Here is a 19,976-nt window from a genome sequence, read left to right on the forward strand (position 1 = left end):
TGAACACAGAATCAAGCCCTGGTACTACCCCATACTGGCTCTGGAACATGAGCAAGTTAAAATTTGGATTCCAGGGCTTTTGTGATACCTGCCTTCTCACCCTCCAATAGTCCCTGTGAGGGAAACAAAATTAATTATGCAAAGAGATTCAAGAGCTTGAGATATAATGTAAACAAAACTTTCTCTTATATGGGAACACATTTCTTCCTAACTTCTACTTTCTATGGCTTAAAATTTTCCCTTCAGTAAGAAAACCGTGTTCTATTTGTAGAGAGACTATTTACCCCCTCTCAGACCATTTGCTCCACTGGCCCAGAGCAGAATTTCCAGTGTGGACTCTGCTAAACCAAGACATTCCAGATACTCAGAGGGGAAAAAAATATGCTGTGATAAAATGTGTTTGGGAAATTATTCTGGAGAGTCATACTTCACATTAGCATGCACAGAAGTTCTGAAGAGTCCTAAGGTAAAGAATTCCTTATGTTGTTTAACTCAACATTTCTTAAAGTTGTCTGACCAGTATTCTCTTTTATGGTATGTTTTACAACCATGAACTTCACAAAGAAAGGCAGTTTAGAGTGTTGGGAGGGGAAATAATCATAATAGCTTTACTATAATAATTTACTGAGCAGTTGCTATGTACGAATTTCTCCAAAGTGTTTAACAAGCATCAACATACTTTAAGTTTTGAAATAATGTTACAAGGTAAGTCCTAGTGTTGTCCTCCCCATTTTACAGATGAGTAAACTGGGGCACAGGATAATAAAATGTCTTAGCAAAGATGTAAATAGTGAGGAATAGAGAAAGGATATGAACCCAGATGGCTTGGCTTGGGAAATTGTAGTCAGTCATCATTCATATCACTTTCCTTACAGACAGAAGAAAACATAGAATCCATGCAACATTAACACTATATGACACCTTCATCCAGTTTAAGCTCCTTGCTTGATTAAAAAACAAATCAACAAACAAAAAACCCCTGAAGTCCAGAAGTTATGCAAACTTGTATGAAGTCACAAAGGAAATCAATGGAACTACACGGCCAAGAAATCAGTTCTCAGCCACTCAGGGCAGGAACCAAACCATTTGGCAAATGTACATAAGGTAACATTTGGGATGGAGGAAAGGACACTAATCACTCTTAGGTGACAGTAACTCTCCACAGAGTTCCCTTCATTTTCTCCTTCTTCATCAACTATATCTGAGTGTGGTATCTCTTTAATTGTACCTCCAAAATATTTATTGACTTCCCTATCTCATTTTGAGCTCTTCTGTCACTGCCTGAGTATAAACCCACATCACCTCTGCCTGGGATATAGCACTAGTTTTTAGTGAGGCTCTTGATAGTAAGAAACAAATGACCACACAAGGAAACGGCTTTTTGCAAAAGGTATAAAATATATAAAATAATACAGCATAATCTACTGTAAGAATATAATGAATAAAAGTGTGCAGAAAACACAGATTTTCACCATAAATGAAAGAGAAAGGAAAGTTTCAACATCCAGCTATCATTTTAAAATTGTGAATTTATCTGAGAAATTCTTATAATCATTGTTTATTCTCCATTCAACACACACACAAGCACAAAAATGATTATTAGATATAAAGCCAAAAATAAACAAAGTGCAAGCAATAAGAGATCAGTCATGTGAATACAGTCCTGTTGTCGATTTGCTTTGTTATGGCTGAATTATCAGGCTTTGATAGAGACCCATCATGAAGACTTCAGATAAGTTCCATGAACTTTATCTTACAGTTCAGTACCATACACTTGAACTTGTTTTTGGCTTTGTTAAGAGAAATTTCCATTTGTAATGCTTTCCTATTTCATAAAAACAGTAACAATGTTGCCTTTACTTAACAGACAAAGAGAAGTTGTTATTAGTGGGGGGGTGTGGTAGGAACGTCCATGCAGTTCTTTCTCTTTTTTTCTCCTTAACTCAACCCATCCACTTTTGAGAAATCCTTTCCTGGCCTAAGTGTTCTAGTTCCCATAGCCTTGTTTTTCAAAAAGAAACAGAAGGGGAAAAAACCCAGTAAGCCTAGCTAGGATCAGCCTGATTAGTTTTGACTCCCAAAGCTTAGCTGATAATGAAAGGACTCAGCAAAAGATGGCATCACAAGAGAAAATTCTTGAGGTAGTCTCAAGAGACGAGAGTATTTAACCTTCCTCAAGATTCTCTTTTTCAGATATTCTCATATTTCAATACATTCCTATGTTAAAAACTATCCAAAAATGGTACTGAAGAACAAGAAGAGTACTGTTTCACCCAACTCTTCACCTAAGAGGGTAGAAAAGCAAGAGACAAGTCCTCCCAGACTAAAGGGAATGAAGTGTCACCTTCAGGAAAGCCAGGCTGCAAGTAAAGCTAGAAGACAGAGAAGAAGGAAGAAATATCAGGTGTTTGATCACAACAGACTCAGGGCCTAAATGGGTATGGGAGAGGACGTAAGAAATAGGAGAAAGAAACAGAATTGAAAGATGGGAAGGTTTAAGAGAAAATTTTGTTTAACGTTAATTGAGAAAATCCTGATGCTAAGCAATAGTGTGGGAAAGAGCTAGGAGAACACCGTGCCAACAATGTTTTGCTATGTAAGTACTTGAGATCTAAACATAACTGAAAAACTTAAGGTTGAATAACATTGGGAAAGTGGAGCTATGTGGGGTGAGAAAGGGGTTCAAAGGTTCCAGGTTCAAAATAATTAGACTGTTACAGCACGTTAGTAAGAGTTAGAGGGCCCTTTCTTAGCCTTGTGGTGGGAGAGGAGGTGAGGAATGGGTCTGCTCTTAAAATCCCTCTAGTATTTCAGGCTAGGGAGACAGGAGAGGCAGATCAGAAAGGGATGGCAAAAGAAGAGACACCTAAGCACAATGAGGCTGTTGGTTTGAAAAGATGGCGAGGGAAAGCAGAATGTTGTCTCTTGTAAGGAAAGGGAACTCGAGAAGGGTGCATCAAGTGAACTGTGCGGAAAGAGAAGGTTTGGCTCACTGATGCTGGGATAACATACAAATAGACAGCCCCCCACCCCCACCCCACAGTTTGCATTCAATCTGTCTGGTACCACTATAAAGCACTTGGTCATAAAAGTAAAATAGAAAGAAAAATAAATTCAATTTAGGAATGCAATTTTAAAATTTCTCACGTATTTCTGGACTTGCCACAGGGAAAAAAGGACTCACAAAACATAACGTTATTTGCAAAGCAGCCTGGCTATGAGTTTAATATGAATTATGGTAAGAACAGATCCAGTGCATGATTTCCCTGCATAATTTAATTCAGGAAGCCTTCCGTGTTCAGAAACAGAAACCTTACAAAACAGCAGGTCTAGGCACCACTTTTGAGAGGTCAGGTTCAAATGTCAGAAAATGTGAAATAAGTCAAAGAAAAGTTAAATGGAAAACCCAGTCAAAACAGGTGATTTTTTCAAAAATATTAATAAAAAGCCACTAAAGCTTTTGCTTTTTTTGATTTGTTTATTTAGCAATTGACAACCCTATAAAAAGGAGGAAAATAATTACTTTTACCTAAGAAGAAAATTGTTTATAGGATTGGCTTATACAATGAAAGTGTGGCAGCTCCATGAACCTACGTGATCAATAAAGACAAACTGAATTCGGCCAAATCAAAGCAAAGTAAATAAAACTGAGACAAACTGAATTGTAAGCAGTGCATCCAAGTACTGGGTTCTGAACAAGTTGAAAAACTTGAGGAAATGAAGTCTAGAATCATTAAAGCTGATCGACTGATTTCCTTTAAAAGGTGCTTCTTCACTGAAGGGATAAAAGACACATATGATCTGGATTTTTCAATACTGGCACTATTTTAGCAAAAACAATAAAAACTGGACATCTTCATAATCATTTTATGATCATCATAGTATGGATTCCTTCTGCAATTACTCTCAAGCACCCTTTTTTGTTCTTTTAAGCTAAATATATGCATATTCTCTGCATTGATAGGCACAGCCCCACTACTAACTTCTAAATGCTAAACGGGAAATCTAAATCTGGGCAAAGTGGAAATCAGCCATTTCTCAGGGACTGAGTTTGCTTAGCCATGTTCTAGCTTTCAGTGTGAAAGTGTCACATGACTTGATCCGACCTGCTTTAACTCCAAAGCTCTGGTTTCCTCCTTGAATTGGCTTACTCATAGCTACTGGACTTTTGACTCTAATAAGTCAAAGGCTTCCTAGCCTGCTTTTATTTCTTGGCTCCCAGACATTCAGCACATTCAGAGTCCTGCCATCTGCCTTAGTTTCACTGTTGAGTGTTTTGTTTGTTTTTGCTTCTGTCCAAATCAATCAAGGTAGTGAATGAGGTTGTTTGGTTGGGGGGCAGTGGGGGGTGGGGGAGCGGTGGGGGAGGTGGGAGGAGGGGGCGGTATGTGGGAACATGAGGTTAGGAGAAGCAACTGGGATAGTACTGAGTATGTACCAGCCAATTTCAGAGGAAATCTTTTGCTTCCCTTCCAAAAATAATTTTGAAAGTTCCTAGAGATAGAGCTCAAAAATTTCCTATTGGGGCTTTCTATGTTGTTTTAAAAACGTATGTCCAAGAACTCTTCAAATACAAGTCATGTATCTATGGATAGAGAAAAAAGCACACTACCTGACAAGACAACTTCAATAAGATCACCCTCCTGGATATCACTAGCCGTTTTCACCAGCTGAAGGATGTTTTCAGAGGTAGGGTCGTGGCGAAAAAGCAGGATCTTATCATACATTCCATAGAAACCACATTCAGGGAACTGCAAATACAAACACCACAATAGTTTAAATGTCAAAATCCTCCTACATTTAAAATAAAAAAAAACAAATAAATATATGTCTGGGCACAAATACAAGCTAACTGGCAAAGTTTAAATCTAGAATTTTCAATTTAGAACATTAAAAACAAAATTGAATAACTGAATTGAAATTGACAAGACCTCAAATCAGAAAGGAAGAAATCACATTTCACAAAGGCAATCCTGACCAAATGATATTCTAATTAAAGAGCAAGACAGGAGAATATGAGATAAGATTCAAAGAAGTTATTGGTAGTAAGGTGTTAAGAAATATAATGGTTGTGAAGAAGTGTGCATTTTCACAAGATCTATAGCAATCCTTAACCTATAGCATAAACATGAGAGTCAATGTAATACAGTTCTATTACACATACCCATGGCAATTTGTTTGTAAATAACTTCAGTTTTTTGGCACATTTGAAAATAAGAGATGATTCAATAAATGTAGACAGTTAAATCACCACCACAGTTAAGATATAAAACAAGTATACAACAGTTCCATCACTCCCCCAAAATTTCTCTGTGCTCATTTGTAGTCAACCTCTCCACAGACCCTCAGTCCCTTGCAACGACTTATCTGTTTTCTGTCCTTATAATTCTGCCTGTTCAAGAATGTCACACAGTACAGAATTTTGAGTCTTGCCTATTGCACTTATCATGATGAATTTGAGATTTTCCCATGTTATTCCATGCATCATTCTTCCTTTTTATTTTTGAGTATTGTTCCACTGTATTGTATAGATACGCCATGGTGGTATATCCATTCCCCAGTTGAGGGAAATTTGAGTTAGCTCCAGTTTTTGGCTGTTACATGTAAAGCGTCTTTTTGTTTTGTTTTGTTTTGTTTTTTTGAAATAAACTCAAAGTTATAGGAACAGTTGCAAAAACAATACAAACCCCATACACAGAACTCCAGCATACCCTGACCCCCTCCCCCGATACTCCAATCCACCAACTTTAACATGCTGTCACACTGCTATTACTTTCCCTCCCTCCCTCTCTCCCTATCTATCATCCATCATCTATTGCTCTGTCTTCTGAACATATGAGAGTTAGCTGCACACATCTTTGAACAAACATTATAATTCACATATACAATTCCCATGAACAAGAACATTCTTTTATGCAATCCCATTAAGTGCAGCTAAGAAGTACAAGAGATTCAACATTGATACAAAGCTCACATTCTATATTTTCTTTTTTTTTCCTTATGTCTCAACTGTGTCCCTTTGAGCCTCCTGTCCTCCATCCTCAGATCCCATCCAGGGTCATCCTTGGCATTCAATTGTCATCTATTTAGACTGTCTTTTTTTTTTTCCTCAATTGTGGAAACATATATACAGCCTAAATCTTCCCATTCCACCCCCTCCCTAGCATTCCATTAGTGGGAGTAATCACATTTAGAATGTTGCAATGCTACCACCTTCTCACCATCCATTACTAGAAATTTCCCTTCACCTCAAACAGCAACCCTACACTCATTTCTTAACTCCCCATTGCCCCTTCCCCCATTTCTCTTAACCCATACTCTACTTTTCATCTCTATGGTCATATTCTCTGATAATTTCTTTGTGTTTACTGTGGGGCTTAAAATTAACCTCTTAAATGCATAACAATCTTGTTTTTCTTTGATACCAACTTAACTTCAATAGGACACATAAACTATGTTCCTATACTCCTCCATTCCCCCACCTTTATATAGTTCTTGTCAAAAATTACATGTTTTACATTGAGTTCAAAACCACTGATTTGTCATTAGAGTTTGTGTATTTTATATCATGTAGGAAGTAAATAGTGGAGTTACAATTCAAAGATTATTGACTTCTATTTGTATTCCATTGTGGTCAGAGAACGTGCCTTGAATATATTCAATTATTATTTTTTTTTAATTTATTGAGGCTTGTTTTATGTCCCAGCATATGGTCCATTCTGCAGAAAGATCCGTGATCACTAGAGAAAAATAAGGGTCCTGGTGATTTGGGATGTAAGATTCTATATACGTCTGTTAAAATTCTCTATATCTCTTTCTCCTTTCTTTGTTACTCTGTTGGTAGGGCTCCCTTTAGTATCTGAAGTAGGGCAGGTCTTTTATTAGCAAAATCTCTCAGCATTTGTCTGTCTGTGAAAAATTTAAGCTCTCCCTCAAATTTGAAGGAGAGTTTTGCTGGATAAAGTATTCTTGGTTGGAAATTTTTCTCTCTGAGAATTTTAAATATATCATGCCACTGCCTTCTCACCTCCATGGTGGCCGCTGAGTAGTCACAACTTAGTCTTATGTTGTTTCCTTTGTATGTGGTGAATTGCTTTTCTCTTGCTGCTTTCAGAACTTGCTCCTTCTCTTCAGTATTTGAGAGTCTGATCAAAATATGTCTTGGAGTGGGTTTATTTGGATTTATTCTATTTGGAGTTCTCTGGGCTTTTATGCTTTGTGTATTTATGTTGTGTAGAAGATTTGGGAAGTTTTCCCCAACAATTTCTTTGAATACTCTTTCTAGACCTTTACCCTTCTCTTCCCCTTCTGGGACACCAATGAGTCTTAAACTTGGATGCTCTATTTTATCTATCGTATCCCTGAGATCCATTTCGATTTTTTCAATTTTTTCCCCATTCTTTCTTTTGTTCTTTCATTGTCTGTTCTGTGGACCTCTAGGACACTAAGTCATTGTTCAACTTCCTCTAATCTTGTATTATGAGTATCCAGAGTCTTTTTAATTTGGCCAACAGTTTATTTCCATAAGATCTTCTATTTTTTAATTTATTCTTGCAATTTCTTCTTTATGCTCTTCTGGAGTCTTCTTTATGTCCCTTATATCCTGTGCCATGCTCTTCTTCATGTCCTTTATATCCTGTGCCATGTTTTCATTCCTTGATTGTAGTTCTTTGATTAACTGTGCCAAGTACTGTGTCTCTTCTGATATTTTGATTTGGGTGTTTGGCATTGGGTTCTCCATATCATCTGGTTTTATCATATGCATTAAGATTTTCTGTTGTTTTTGGCCTCTTGGCATTTGCTTTGCTTGATAGGGTTCTTTCAAGTTGTAAAAAAAATACCACTCTAATTTTTCAGAAATACAAGTTGGGGACGTACACTTTCTCTAACTAACCAGCAGACGGCGTCTGTGAGTTACCTATACCCCTCAAGTCAGTTCTCTTCAACTTTGTCTTTGTAGTGTGTGGGGAAATGATTCTTGTGGGGGTTCAGTTGGTGAACTCAGTTTGGGTGTGTTGTTGGAGCTGTCCACCCTGAATGTGGGGCGTGTGTCTGGGTGGTCAGGGAGGCAAGGGAGCTTTAATATTCAAACCTCCCAGGTGTTCCCGGAGATTCAAGGCTGTTGCAATTTTTTAATTTTTTAATTGGGTTTTTTTGTTTTCTTATTGTTAAGTTTTGAGAGTTTTTTAATATATTCTTGATATAAGTTGCTAATCAGAAAACAATTTTCAAATATTTTCTTCTACTTTGGCTTGTCTTTTCCTTCCCTTAAAATCACTTTCTGAAGAGCAGAAGTTCTTAATTTAGATGAAGTCCAATTTATCAATTACTTCTTTAAGGATCATGTTTTTGGTTTAGTAGCAAATAAATCTCTGCATTACCCAAAGTAACACAGATTTTCTCCTATGCTTTGTCTTAGTTTTCTCTATTTTCTATCACAAATACCACAAACTGGTTTTGGCTCAACAACAGGAATTTATTGGCTCAGTTTTAATGCTAGAAGTCCAAAGTTTAGATATCAGCAAACCTTCCTTTTCCTCAAACACTGCAGCATTCTTGTGCTGGCTTGCTGCAATCCTTGGGGTTCCTTGGCTTGCATCTCTGCCTCACGTCACATGACGATGTCTTCTCATTTCTCTTCAGGGTTTTCTGCTGACTTTCATCTTCTGGCTCTTTATAAGGCCTCCAGTAATCCAGTTGGACTACACCTTAACTATAAAGAATATCTCCAAGAGGTCCTATTTACAACAGGTTCACATCCACAACAGAAATGTGGATAAAGATTAAGAACATGTCTGAATTGGGGTACATAATTCAACTACTACAGCTTTCTTCTATAAACTTTATTTTGGGAGGTTTACATTTGTGTCTTCAATCTACTTTGAAATAATTTTTGTATCGGATGAAAAATGTGGATTGTGGTTTATTTCCTGCACATTAATATCCAATTATATCAGCACCATTTGTTGAAAAGACTATCCTTTCTCTGTTGAATTGACTTGCAACTGTGTGGAAAATCAACTGATGATACATGTGTGGGTCCATGCTGGATTCTCTATGCTGTTTCATTCATCCATGCATGTATCATTTCTCCAGTACCACAGTTGTCTTGACATGTGTAGCTTTATAGTAAGTCTAGCAATCTGTTAACGTGAGGCCACCAACTTTTCTCTTCATTTTCAAAATTTTTAGGCTTTTCTAGTTCATTTGCTTTCCATATTGAGATTGTGAGTAGAACTGCATTAAATCAGATCAGCTTTGGGAAAAACTTAATAATATTGAGTCTTCAAATCTATGCACATGGCACATTTCTCCATTTATTTAAATCTTCTTTGATTTCTTTCATTAATGTTTTGTAGTTTGCATCATACAAACCTTGCAAATTTTGTAATATTTATATCTTAAATAGTTCATATTTTTGGAGCCAGCATAAATGACATTTATTTCAATTTCAAAATATTCATAGAAATGATTGGTTTCCTATTGATCTTGGATACTACAAACTTCCTAAATTTACTCATTAATTCTAGACCTATAGTAGCTTTTCTGTAGATTATTTGGGATTTTATTCAGAGATAATCTTGTCATCTGTCAATAGAGACACATTTCTTTCTTTCTTTCTAATAAGTATGCCTTTCATTTATTTTCCATGTTTTACTGCACTGCTTAGAACCTCCCGTACAATGTTAAACAGGAGTGTTGGAAATGAATATCCTTGCTTTGTTTTCAGTCTTAGGAGGAAGTCAACATCAAGTATGATGTTACCTACAGGTTCTTTTGTAGTTATCCTTTATCACACTGAGGAAATTTCCCTTCTATTCCTGAGAGGTTATATATCATGGATGGATGCTGAATTTTGTCAAGGGCTTTTTCTGCATCTATTAAATGATCATGTTTTTCTTTTTTTAAATCCGTCGATATGGTGAATTACACTGATTGACTTTCAAATAGTGAAGCAGCTTTCATTCATGAGATAAATCTCACTTGTTTTGATGTATTTTCATTTTTATATGCTGCTAGATTCAATTTGCTAGTATTTTTGTTGAAAATTTGTGCATGAATGATATAATTCTGTCCCCCACTACTTTGGATTGTCTTTGTCTGGATTTGATAGTAATATTGACTTCATAACATGAGTTGGAAAAGATTCCCTTGCTTTCTATATTCTGAAAGAATTTGTGTGGAATTGGCATTATTTCCTGCTCTAAGGCTTGGTAAAATTCTCCAGTGAAGCCATCTGGGCCTGGATTTTTTTTTTTTTTTTTTTTGGAGGCTTGTAACTGCATATTCAATGTCCTTATAGATACAGTAGTTTTTAGGTTCCCATTTCTTCTTGAGTGAGCTTTGGCACTTTGTGTCTTTCAAGGAACTGTTCACTTCATCCATGTTTTCAGATTTGTGGGTTTTTAAAGTTGTTCATACTATTCCTTTTATTATTCTTTTAATGCCTATAATGTCTGTAGTAATATCTCCTTATTAATTCTTGATATTTGTAGTTTGTGTCTTCTCTCTCTTGGTTGGTCAATTTGGCAAGAAATTTAACAATTTTATTTTTTTATCAATGAACTAGCTTTGGCTTTCATGGAGTGTCCCTATTATTTTTCTATTCTCTATTCATGGATTTCTTCTCTTATTTTGTTATTTCCATTCTTCTGCTTCATCTTGGTTTAATTTTCTCTTAGTTTCCTAGGTTCTTAAGGTGGAAGCTTAGATTTTTGATTTCAGACATTTCTTACTTTCTACTATGAGCATTCAATGCAATACATTTTCCTCTAAACACTGCTTTCGCAGCATTCCACAAACATTAATATGCTGTGTTTTCATTTTCATTCAATTCAAAATATTTTATTTCCCTTGTGATTTCCCCTTTGACCCACTGGTTATTTAGAAGAGAGTGCTATGTAATTTCCAAATATCTAGAGATTCTCCACGTATCTTTGTGTTATTTATTTCTAGTTTAATTTTGTTAATTTTGTTAAGGTTTAATTTTGTTAATTTTGTTAAGGTTTAATTTTGTTAAGGTCTGAGAATTCGCATAAATTCAACACTTTTAAATTTGTTGAGGTATTCGATGGCCCAGAATATGGTCTATCTTACTGAATGTTTCATGTACATTTGAAAAGAATGTGTATTCTGTTGTTGGTGAAGAGTTCTATAAATATCAATTAGATCATGTTGGTTGATAGTGTTTTTCAGATCTTCTCTATACTTAATGTTTTTTTGGTTGTTCTATAATTTACTGAGGGAGGAATAGTGGAGTCTTGTTATGTAACTGGATCTTTTCCTATTTTTCCTTTAAGTTTTATTAGGTTTTCTTCAAGTATGTTGCAGCTCTATTGTCAAGTGCATAGAAACTATGGATTGTTATGTTTTCTTGGAGAATTCACCCTTTTCTCATTATGCAATTTACCTCATAAAATCTCTGTAATATCTCTGGTAATATTTTCTGTCCTGAGTGACAATATAATATAGCTGCCTTAATGGTCTTTTGATTAATGTTTGCATGGCTTTCTTTTGTCATTCTTCTAATATCACTGCATCTTTATATTTAAAGTGAGTTTCTTGTACACAGATGTATTTGAGTCTTACTATTTTTTATCCCATCTGAAAATCTCTATTTTTAACTAGGGTGTTTATATCATTTACATTTCATGTAAAAGACAATTTAGGCTACCGTCTTACCATCTTTTTTCTATTGCTCCCATCTATTATTTATTCCTTCTCTTCTTCGAGATTATTTCCTGGCATTTCTTTTATTTTCTCTCTGGCTTATTAGCCATACCTTCTTGTTTAACTGCAGTATAATCCATTTACATCAAACACAGGGATCTCACAACTGTATACTTCCATATCCCTTCTCCCTTCATTTGGGCTATTGTGCTGTACCTTTTACATTTACGTATGTTATAAACACAAAAAACACAATGTGAATATTTTTGCTTTAAACAATCGTGTTTAAAAGAAATTTTAAATGAAAAAATTTCTTTTGGATTTACTCACATACTTACTGCTCACATATTCTACACTCTTTATTGCTTTGTCTAGATCCAAGTTGCCACCTAGTATCATTTTCTTCAGTCCAAATAACTTTTTTTAGTAAATATTTTATATGGTTTAAGTTTGATGACAAAATTTTCTCAGATTTTGTCTGGAAAAGTCTTTATTTTACCCTCATTTTTTGAAAGATATTTGTTCTATATAGAACTCTATGCAATAATATTTTTATCACTTTAAAAAGCTGTTCCATTGCTTGCTGCCTTGAATTTCTTCTAAGCCTGTGTTATTTATTCCCCTATATGCAATTTTCTTTCTTCCCTGAATTCATTTAAATTTTTATCTTCATCACTGACAAAACAATTTGAGAGTAATATACTTTGATGTGTTTTTCTTTGTGTTTAGCTTGCTTCAGTTTCACTGAGCTTCTTTGATCTATGGATTTATAGATTTTGTAACATTTAGAAAATTGTACACCATTGTTTTTCAAATATTTTTCTGTCCCACATTTTCTGGGACCCCAATTTTATATAAGATTGATTCATATTGTGCCAGAGGTCAATGACATGCCATTTTTTTTTCAGTATTTCGTTTTCCTCTCTGCAATTCAGTTTCGATAATTTCTATTGCTATATTTTTAGGTTCATCAGTTCAATGATCTTTTCTACTACAGTATCTAATCTGCCAGCCAAGTCCACCTAGTGAATTTTTCCTATTAGATATTGTATTTTTCAATTTAAAAAATTCCATTTCGTGCTTTTATGTATCTTCCATTTCTTTCCACATTATAACAATGTTTTCATTTAAATCCTTGAAAGTCCTTTTCTGTTAAGTCTACCACTTCTGTGATTTCTGGTCTGTTTCTAGTATCTGATTTTAATCCTTATTATAGGTCATATTTTTTTGCTTGTACATATATGTAACATTTTTATTAGCTGGCCGGTATGACAACTTAATGGGATTAGTTGGATTTTTTGTATTCCATTAAAGAATTTTGATAGCTATTTTGGGAGACAGTGATGTTATTTGCAGATTAGTTTCATCCTTTCTAGGTTTGTTTTTTAGCTTTTTAAGGAAGGTCTAAAGTAATCTTCAGGGATAATTCAGCCCTGTTACTAAGGCATGACTCTTCCAACAACAGCTCAACTGAATATTCCAGGTTTTCAACAAAATCTCTCCTATCTGGTTCATAGGAAATCAAATACCTCTCAGAGCTCTGGGGCAAGTTCATTTCATAGCTTCTGAGAAGTTGTTCTTTAACCTATGTTATAGATTTCCCCCTATGCACCCACAGATTTGTATTCAGTTCAGTACTCAAGTGGGCCCCTATGCCGATTTCTTGAGCTCTTTTTTTTTTTTTTGTATAGGTTCCACATTTCCAGAATCCTACCATCAAATTACAGTTGCCTTGGCCACCTCGATCTCTTGTCTCTGACTCCTGCACTCAGACCATTAGGCTCTGCTTGGGTTCTTTCTCCCTGCACTGCAGTCTGGATCCTCCTTCCATGCAGAATATTCAGGTGACTGCACTCTTCCCTTGTTTGTTTCCCTTCTGTCAGTCCAGTGCTGCTTGTTGGCCAACTTCTAAAAGAGGCATTTTATAACTTTTTATATTGGTTTCTATTTGTTTACAGCAGGAGGGCATATCCTATACCAGTTACTCCTTGTGGGTGGAAGCTGAAGTCTCATGTGCTTTTTAAAAATAGAATACTAATCTCATCTACTCAACCATTTGACTACTTAATTCTATGTAAACTACATTTGCAAGAAAAGTAAGTTAAGGGGAATAAGAAGAGGATTTTTAAAGAGATATGGCCCCTATGAAGTCCTCTCAAATTTTTGCTCTCTCTTCTTAATTTCTTTTTCCCTGATGTTTGCCTTCCCTTTCCTACTTATTCAAGTATTTTATAGATTCCCTTTATTATATTTTTCATATCCGTCATATTTCCTTCAAAATTACGGGGCAGTCTTTCACAAATGATATTAATAACAACATCAAAGAATAAGCTAACACACAATCAATGTGAATTACCAACAAGTATTAATGAAGTAATTAATTAGTCTTTTATTCTCAAATATGTCCTATCAAAAGACTATTAGAGAGTCAAGAAGTCATTGTGGAGGTTATTCTTATGTACTATATAGATATCCCTCTTTAGTTTTTAGTGTATTGGAATAGCTAGAAAAAAATTCCTGAAACTGTCAAACTGTAGCCCAGTAGACTTGACTCTTGACGGCGACTGTATAACACTGTAGCTTACATGGTGTGACTGTGTGATTGTGAAAACATCGTGGCCTGCATTCCCTTTATTCAGTGCATGGACAGATGAGTAGAAAAATGGAGACAAAAACTAAATGAAAAATAGGGTGGGATGGGGGTGGAGAAATGGAATGTTTCAGGTATTCTTTTTTACTTTTATTTTTATTTCTTTTGGAATAAGGAAAATGCTCAAAAATTGATTCTGGTGATGAATGTACAACTATATGATGGCACTGTGAATAAATGATTGTACACTGTGGATGATTGTAGGGCATGTGACTATACCTCAATAAAACCATATTTTAAAAAAAAGACTATTATAAATAAAACTTCTCTTAACCCCCAAGGAAACCATGGTGGCCTCTGGAATCTCAACTGCCCTTGTATCCCCTACTATCCCTCTACTCTTTTGCAGGATATTCTTTCTCTGAATTTATGTTTTCTCTTGCTGCTCATGGAGTCTTGAAACAATACCTTACAACATCTATGCTATGCCATAATCAATTTGAGAAACTCTCTTGTCAATCTGACTCCTCAATCTACCAATATATTAGTTTAACAATATTTGTCAAAATGGAGAAATACATAAATTCCATTTAGAGGGGAAAAATTATCCCATATAGAGTGGAAGTGTCAACCTCACCCCTGAATCTCATCAGCCCTTCTTCTGCTCCATTCTTACAGAGACAATCCACAAGTGCAATCTCATCCCCTAAGTCTATGCAAACAGTATTGCAATCTGACTGACCCTTAGACTCTTCCACATGGTGGTAATGGAACTACCGCAGTCTGGATGGACCCTAAGAATGTGTCCACAGACCCTTGTCAGAGAAACTCAGAAGTAATCTACAATCAAATTCTTTTAATTGCAGATCATCTTTACAAAAGAAAAATATCATTTCTGTAATTGGTAAAAGTGCATTTTAAGATTAGCAATGAAATCAAAATACAGATTTAAAAATTATCATTTAGTTTTCAGACTCCAGTTTAAGCTATACTGTGTTAAACTTTAACTGCTAAAGGACTGTTCATGATTAGAATACTAATGCATTTCAAAGTATAGAACATGAATTAACTCACAGATCCTCTTACCATATCCTTTCTAAAACCATGGGTAGCTGATTCTGATTCAAGAGAGAAGAGAAAACTCAAGGGATTCAGTGCTTGGGCTGGGGTGGGGAAGAAAATAAAAGCTGGAGGAGAGATAAAACTGTAAATTGTTTCCCCAAAGGTTGGTTAAACTTTATAGTCTTCTAATTAATTCTTTGTCAGTGTGCTTGTGTGGTGGTTGATGAACTATCTGCCAGCACACCACAATTTCAGTGTGGCTGGCCTCATCCACATGTCTCTTCCTTTCTTCAAGGATACTTCTATATCCCATTTATCCAGGATCCTTTATTTCGGACATCTGAACATCAAATTTTGTTTTGCGCCTCTAAGTAAAACCCTGTGTATAATGTTATCAATGATTTGGTGTTTAATCAAAGCTTTGAATGCCTCACATTCTAGTTACAGAGTAGTGCCAACATATGCTACACATATTAAGCTATTATTTAAAAGGCTAAATTTTAAAAATGAAGAGTGTTATCAATGTTTATTACAGTTGTTATCTTTCCAGTACATAAATTACTAAAGTATGGGTATCACTTCTCCCAAACTCTTTCTTGCTGTTTAATACACAGAGCTTCTCTCTCTTGATTAAGAAGTCATTTAGAAACAGGTTGAAGAGCCCCATAAAGCAGGGCACGGAAGTGAAAGTGGAGATCAGCCTCTCAGGACAGTTGTCATGGTAGCAGAAGCTGAGTGCTCAATTATTTTATTCAAATTGTACTCTTTTTTATTGGGCAGAACAAATATATGCATATTTGCTTTGACTGCTTAGGAAAAAAATTATCTTTTATGTAACATAACGTTCTGCTTGAATAGAAACTATATACAATAAGTCTTTCAAAAGTTGTATTTAAAAATGATGTCTGGAAGGTGAAAAGTGTAAGGGAACAACGTGTGACAACTGAGAAGAGAACATATTGAGGGAAAACACTCATGGAACAACATTCCCTAATTTGGTCATAATCATCTGTTTCTATGTGAAGGTGTGTGAGCTTTGAAATCTGAAAACCCTCATTAAACTAAACAGGCTTTCAGAAAGGCTCAGAGGCTTGTAAACTCAGCTGGAGCTTATTACAAGATCAGTTATGTGTTTCTCAGAGGCTTTGTGGTTGTGAGCGCAAACATCTGAAATAAGTGATTTCAAGCCCTCTCTAAGTTTAAGTCTAACAAAACTGGCCACTGTGAAAATATGGCCAAATATCCCGGCACTGATCCTAAACTCTTTAATTCTACCCTAGGCTGGAAACCTCTGTGAGGCTGTGTGTTTCATTTGGCATTTCTGACCACAGAGCACAATTTACTGTTACATTTCACTATAAATTCGTAGCTGGCCAGACAATGTGCTCCAGAGTAGAATAAATACATGTTTTAATGAGAAGCTGAAATGTGACCTGACCAACATGAAATCTAAGGAACAAAGGGTGCTTTTCCATAGTTGAAGCCAGTCACAAAGGGTGAGGAAAATGCAATACCAGAAACAAATTAATCCATGACTCAGTCCAGTGGGAAAAAAAGAGAGAGTGAGGGAGAAAAATGGCCTGCTTAGGATATGGAAATTCACTGCCAGTTTACTTTTGCTAAAAGGTAAGGATTAAGTGAAAGTCCTGAAATTAAATTGCTCTGTTCAATAGCAGAATACATGAGGCAGATGGATATTGCAATTTTCTCATTCAAGATGATTCCCAAGTCATTTTCCAAGAATTCTTCCTGTCTACAAGTAGTGCCCTGACTGGCCAGCCTTAATGAATGAAGAAATTAAAAAGGTACTATTACTTCCTAATTTGGCCAAAATAGTCCCTAAATATTGTTTCAAAGGTATAGGGACCGTATGGACATTTTTAAATGGTATGATCAACCATTTTAGAATGCCTCAGAAATTGGATGAAGATGTTTCTGCAGCTCCCTTGGTGAAAAGAATTTACATCTTAGTGGTTCTATAATCAAGCTGTAAAGAGAAGGAAGAGTCAAGCAGTTCATGATCATTCTGAAAGCAGTAGATCCTTAGATCAACTGGATCCTTTTGAAGGACGTCATGTGAGAGAAGCAAGACAAAGAACAAGACAGCGATTTAAAACTTGTCTAGGAAACTAAGCCATCCCCTGAATCCTCCCCTTTTAACTACCCTCATAATTAAAAAATAAAAAACAAAAGCAAAAAACAAAACCCTCAGACTATGAATATTTAAGCATATCAGTGAAAAAAAACTACTTAGTAACTATTCACTGAGTATCATATGCATAGCGGTATAGATTTAAAAGAAATTTTATGAGATAGTTCATGCCCACCAAAAGCATGAACACTGGATTTTCACTTACAGCTGCAAGTTACAAAGTATAAATAAAGGAGGAAAAGAAAAGTGAATAGTCTATATTATTGGAGCTATATTTCTGAAATTTGTTCAAATTTGATCATTTCAAATCCTCAAAAGAAGGTACATGAGAAGAATTCCGCGATATGACCCCATAGCTATGTGACTAGTCTCTGAATGTAAATCTTAGGAAATAGAAATCAGAAAAAATAAATTCGAACTTGGTTTTTCCTGCCTTTTCCCCTGCCTCTCTTCCTCACTAAAACACTGCCCCCACCTGAATCTTATGTAAAATTAATGGCATTCCATCATTCAATAACTAGAACCACTATCAAAGGTAGGACTTTGCTATCTCTTAGTGGCAACTTTTGTTACAGATTCTTGATCAAATTACTGATTTCCCGGTCCAAAAGATCTGATTCATGAGATAAATTCTTTATACCTATTTTCAGAAAATATTTTTTAAAAATCCTTTGAAAAATGATAAATATCAAATGATAGTTATTGAAATAGAAGCCTTCTTATACATCCCCAAAGACGTGAAAAACAACAAAACTCTCCACGGTAGGGCTGGTAACACATGGATTCTCCATTCTACTTCGCCGTCTTCTGGGCCACGGCAGGCTGTCCAAATGCAGGCAACCCTGGCAAACAATCACACATTTTGCCTTGCTCCCTCTGCATATCTTTCTCTCCTAGCAGCACTTGCAATCATATGACTCTCTGCTCCACATACCCAATACTTTCTTTGAAAAGGGATGCCTCACACCAGGTGTCTATCACTGTCAGGAATCTTCCAGGTCCAAATTTAGAAACTCAGAAGTCACTCCAGTAATTCCTTCTCTCTCCACAGTATGGCCCAAAACTTCCCTTTCTCATTCAAGACAGACTTTAATTTATTCCACTTCTGCTTTACTAAAGGTAAATCTAGCATCTGATCCATGGACTCTTCTGCTCTGGTTTCTTAACATTTATTTATTTTAAACCACTGTCCTTTTCATTAAGTTAAAAACTCCATTGTTTAAAAATCATTTCCATTCATAATTTTAACTTTGGACCATAGTTTCACCCTTCTACCTCTTTTGTATTACAAGCAAAGAAAAATAAAAGGAAAAAGATACCTGATTAAATAAGGAACATATTTCATCAAAGAGATGCCTGCTTGGCACCTCTTGGAATTAAAGTTTAGGTAAATTTTTGCCTGTGAGATCTCATGGTTGATATACTGTGGGATGTAGAAGCATGGATATAACCTGAACTTATTTAACTTTCTGGGATTAAGGCTAAACTGCAAATTCTTCCTTGGGCATACAAATATATTGATGTTTTGTATCAGATATTGGTTTAAAAATCTGTTTAATAAATTATATGCAGTAGATGTGATTCAATGTGATGTTTAATTGTTGGCAGAAATTGTTCTTCTATTTTAATTTGAATTCTATGTCATCTTTTAAAAAGACAAAAGCAGTAAGAAATAACTTAATAAATCATTAACTTCAATACAGCAACATCTGTGTATCGACATCCTGTAGTTACTTTAAATCATTATTTTGTCATAGATAATTTCTAAGTTTTAAAATAAGTGTTCATGCCAACCAATTATAGGTGGTAATAATTAATGAGAGGCCCACCATTGTTGTATAAAAACATATCATCCTACATTATACCTTCACAGATTACTAGTCAGTGACTGTTATTAGAAACCTTAGCAGGCATTCTGAAATAATTCACACAACAGTAATTAGGTGTGTGGATTTGCAGCTTGAAAATGAAAAAAAAAAAAAAAAAGCCCAACTTCACACTCTTTATCTTACTCTGATTAAAATTATCATTATAGCATACTATAGATTTTATATATTTCATAGCACAGTTGTATATTTGTTCATTGCTTTAATGGATTAAAGATAATAGATAAGTGTACTGAATAAAATGGAGACTATGATGGCAACCAAAAAAGTTTTACCAAAAATTAGGAATCATTAACTTTGTAGACAAAAAACATCCAGGAATTATTTATTTTCTCCCCTCATTTTCGAGATAAGTAAATTGATGTCCAGAACATATTAAGGATTATATCCAAGGTTGCAATGTTAAAGAGTTCCAGAAAATGGGCTGATCCCTGAATGTCCTTGATACTTCCTTTTAGTTCTGCTTTCTTAGAAAGGAAATACAGGAAGAGTGACCCAAAGTCCAGCAAACAGCATTTCAGAACTGAACACCCTGAATATTTTTGTTTGGTCAGAAAAACCCAGGTCCCTAGGATAAAAGATTTTTAATTTTGAAGAAAAGATAAAAGAATCTGAA

The 19,976-nt window shown here is 35.3% G+C and overlaps 1 protein-coding gene across 5 annotated transcripts in view; it reads right to left on the reverse strand.

Moving 5' to 3' along the window:
- The window catches only part of PRKD1 (protein kinase D1), a 313,038-nt gene that overhangs the window by 134,622 nt on the left and 158,440 nt on the right, over positions 1 to 19,976 (reverse strand). For all 5 annotated transcript variants that reach the window (XM_037834720.1, XM_037834719.1, XM_037834718.1 and 2 more), the window contains exon 2: positions 4,613 to 4,751. In XM_037834720.1, the coding sequence (XP_037690648.1) occupies positions 4,613 to 4,751 (139 nt within the window). The remainder of the gene's footprint in view (positions 1 to 4,612; positions 4,752 to 19,976) is intronic.

The sequence above is a fragment of the Choloepus didactylus genome, chromosome 4 (genome assembly GCF_015220235.1).
Source record: "Choloepus didactylus isolate mChoDid1 chromosome 4, mChoDid1.pri, whole genome shotgun sequence".
NCBI classification, from domain to species: Eukaryota; Metazoa; Chordata; class Mammalia; order Pilosa; family Megalonychidae; genus Choloepus; species Choloepus didactylus.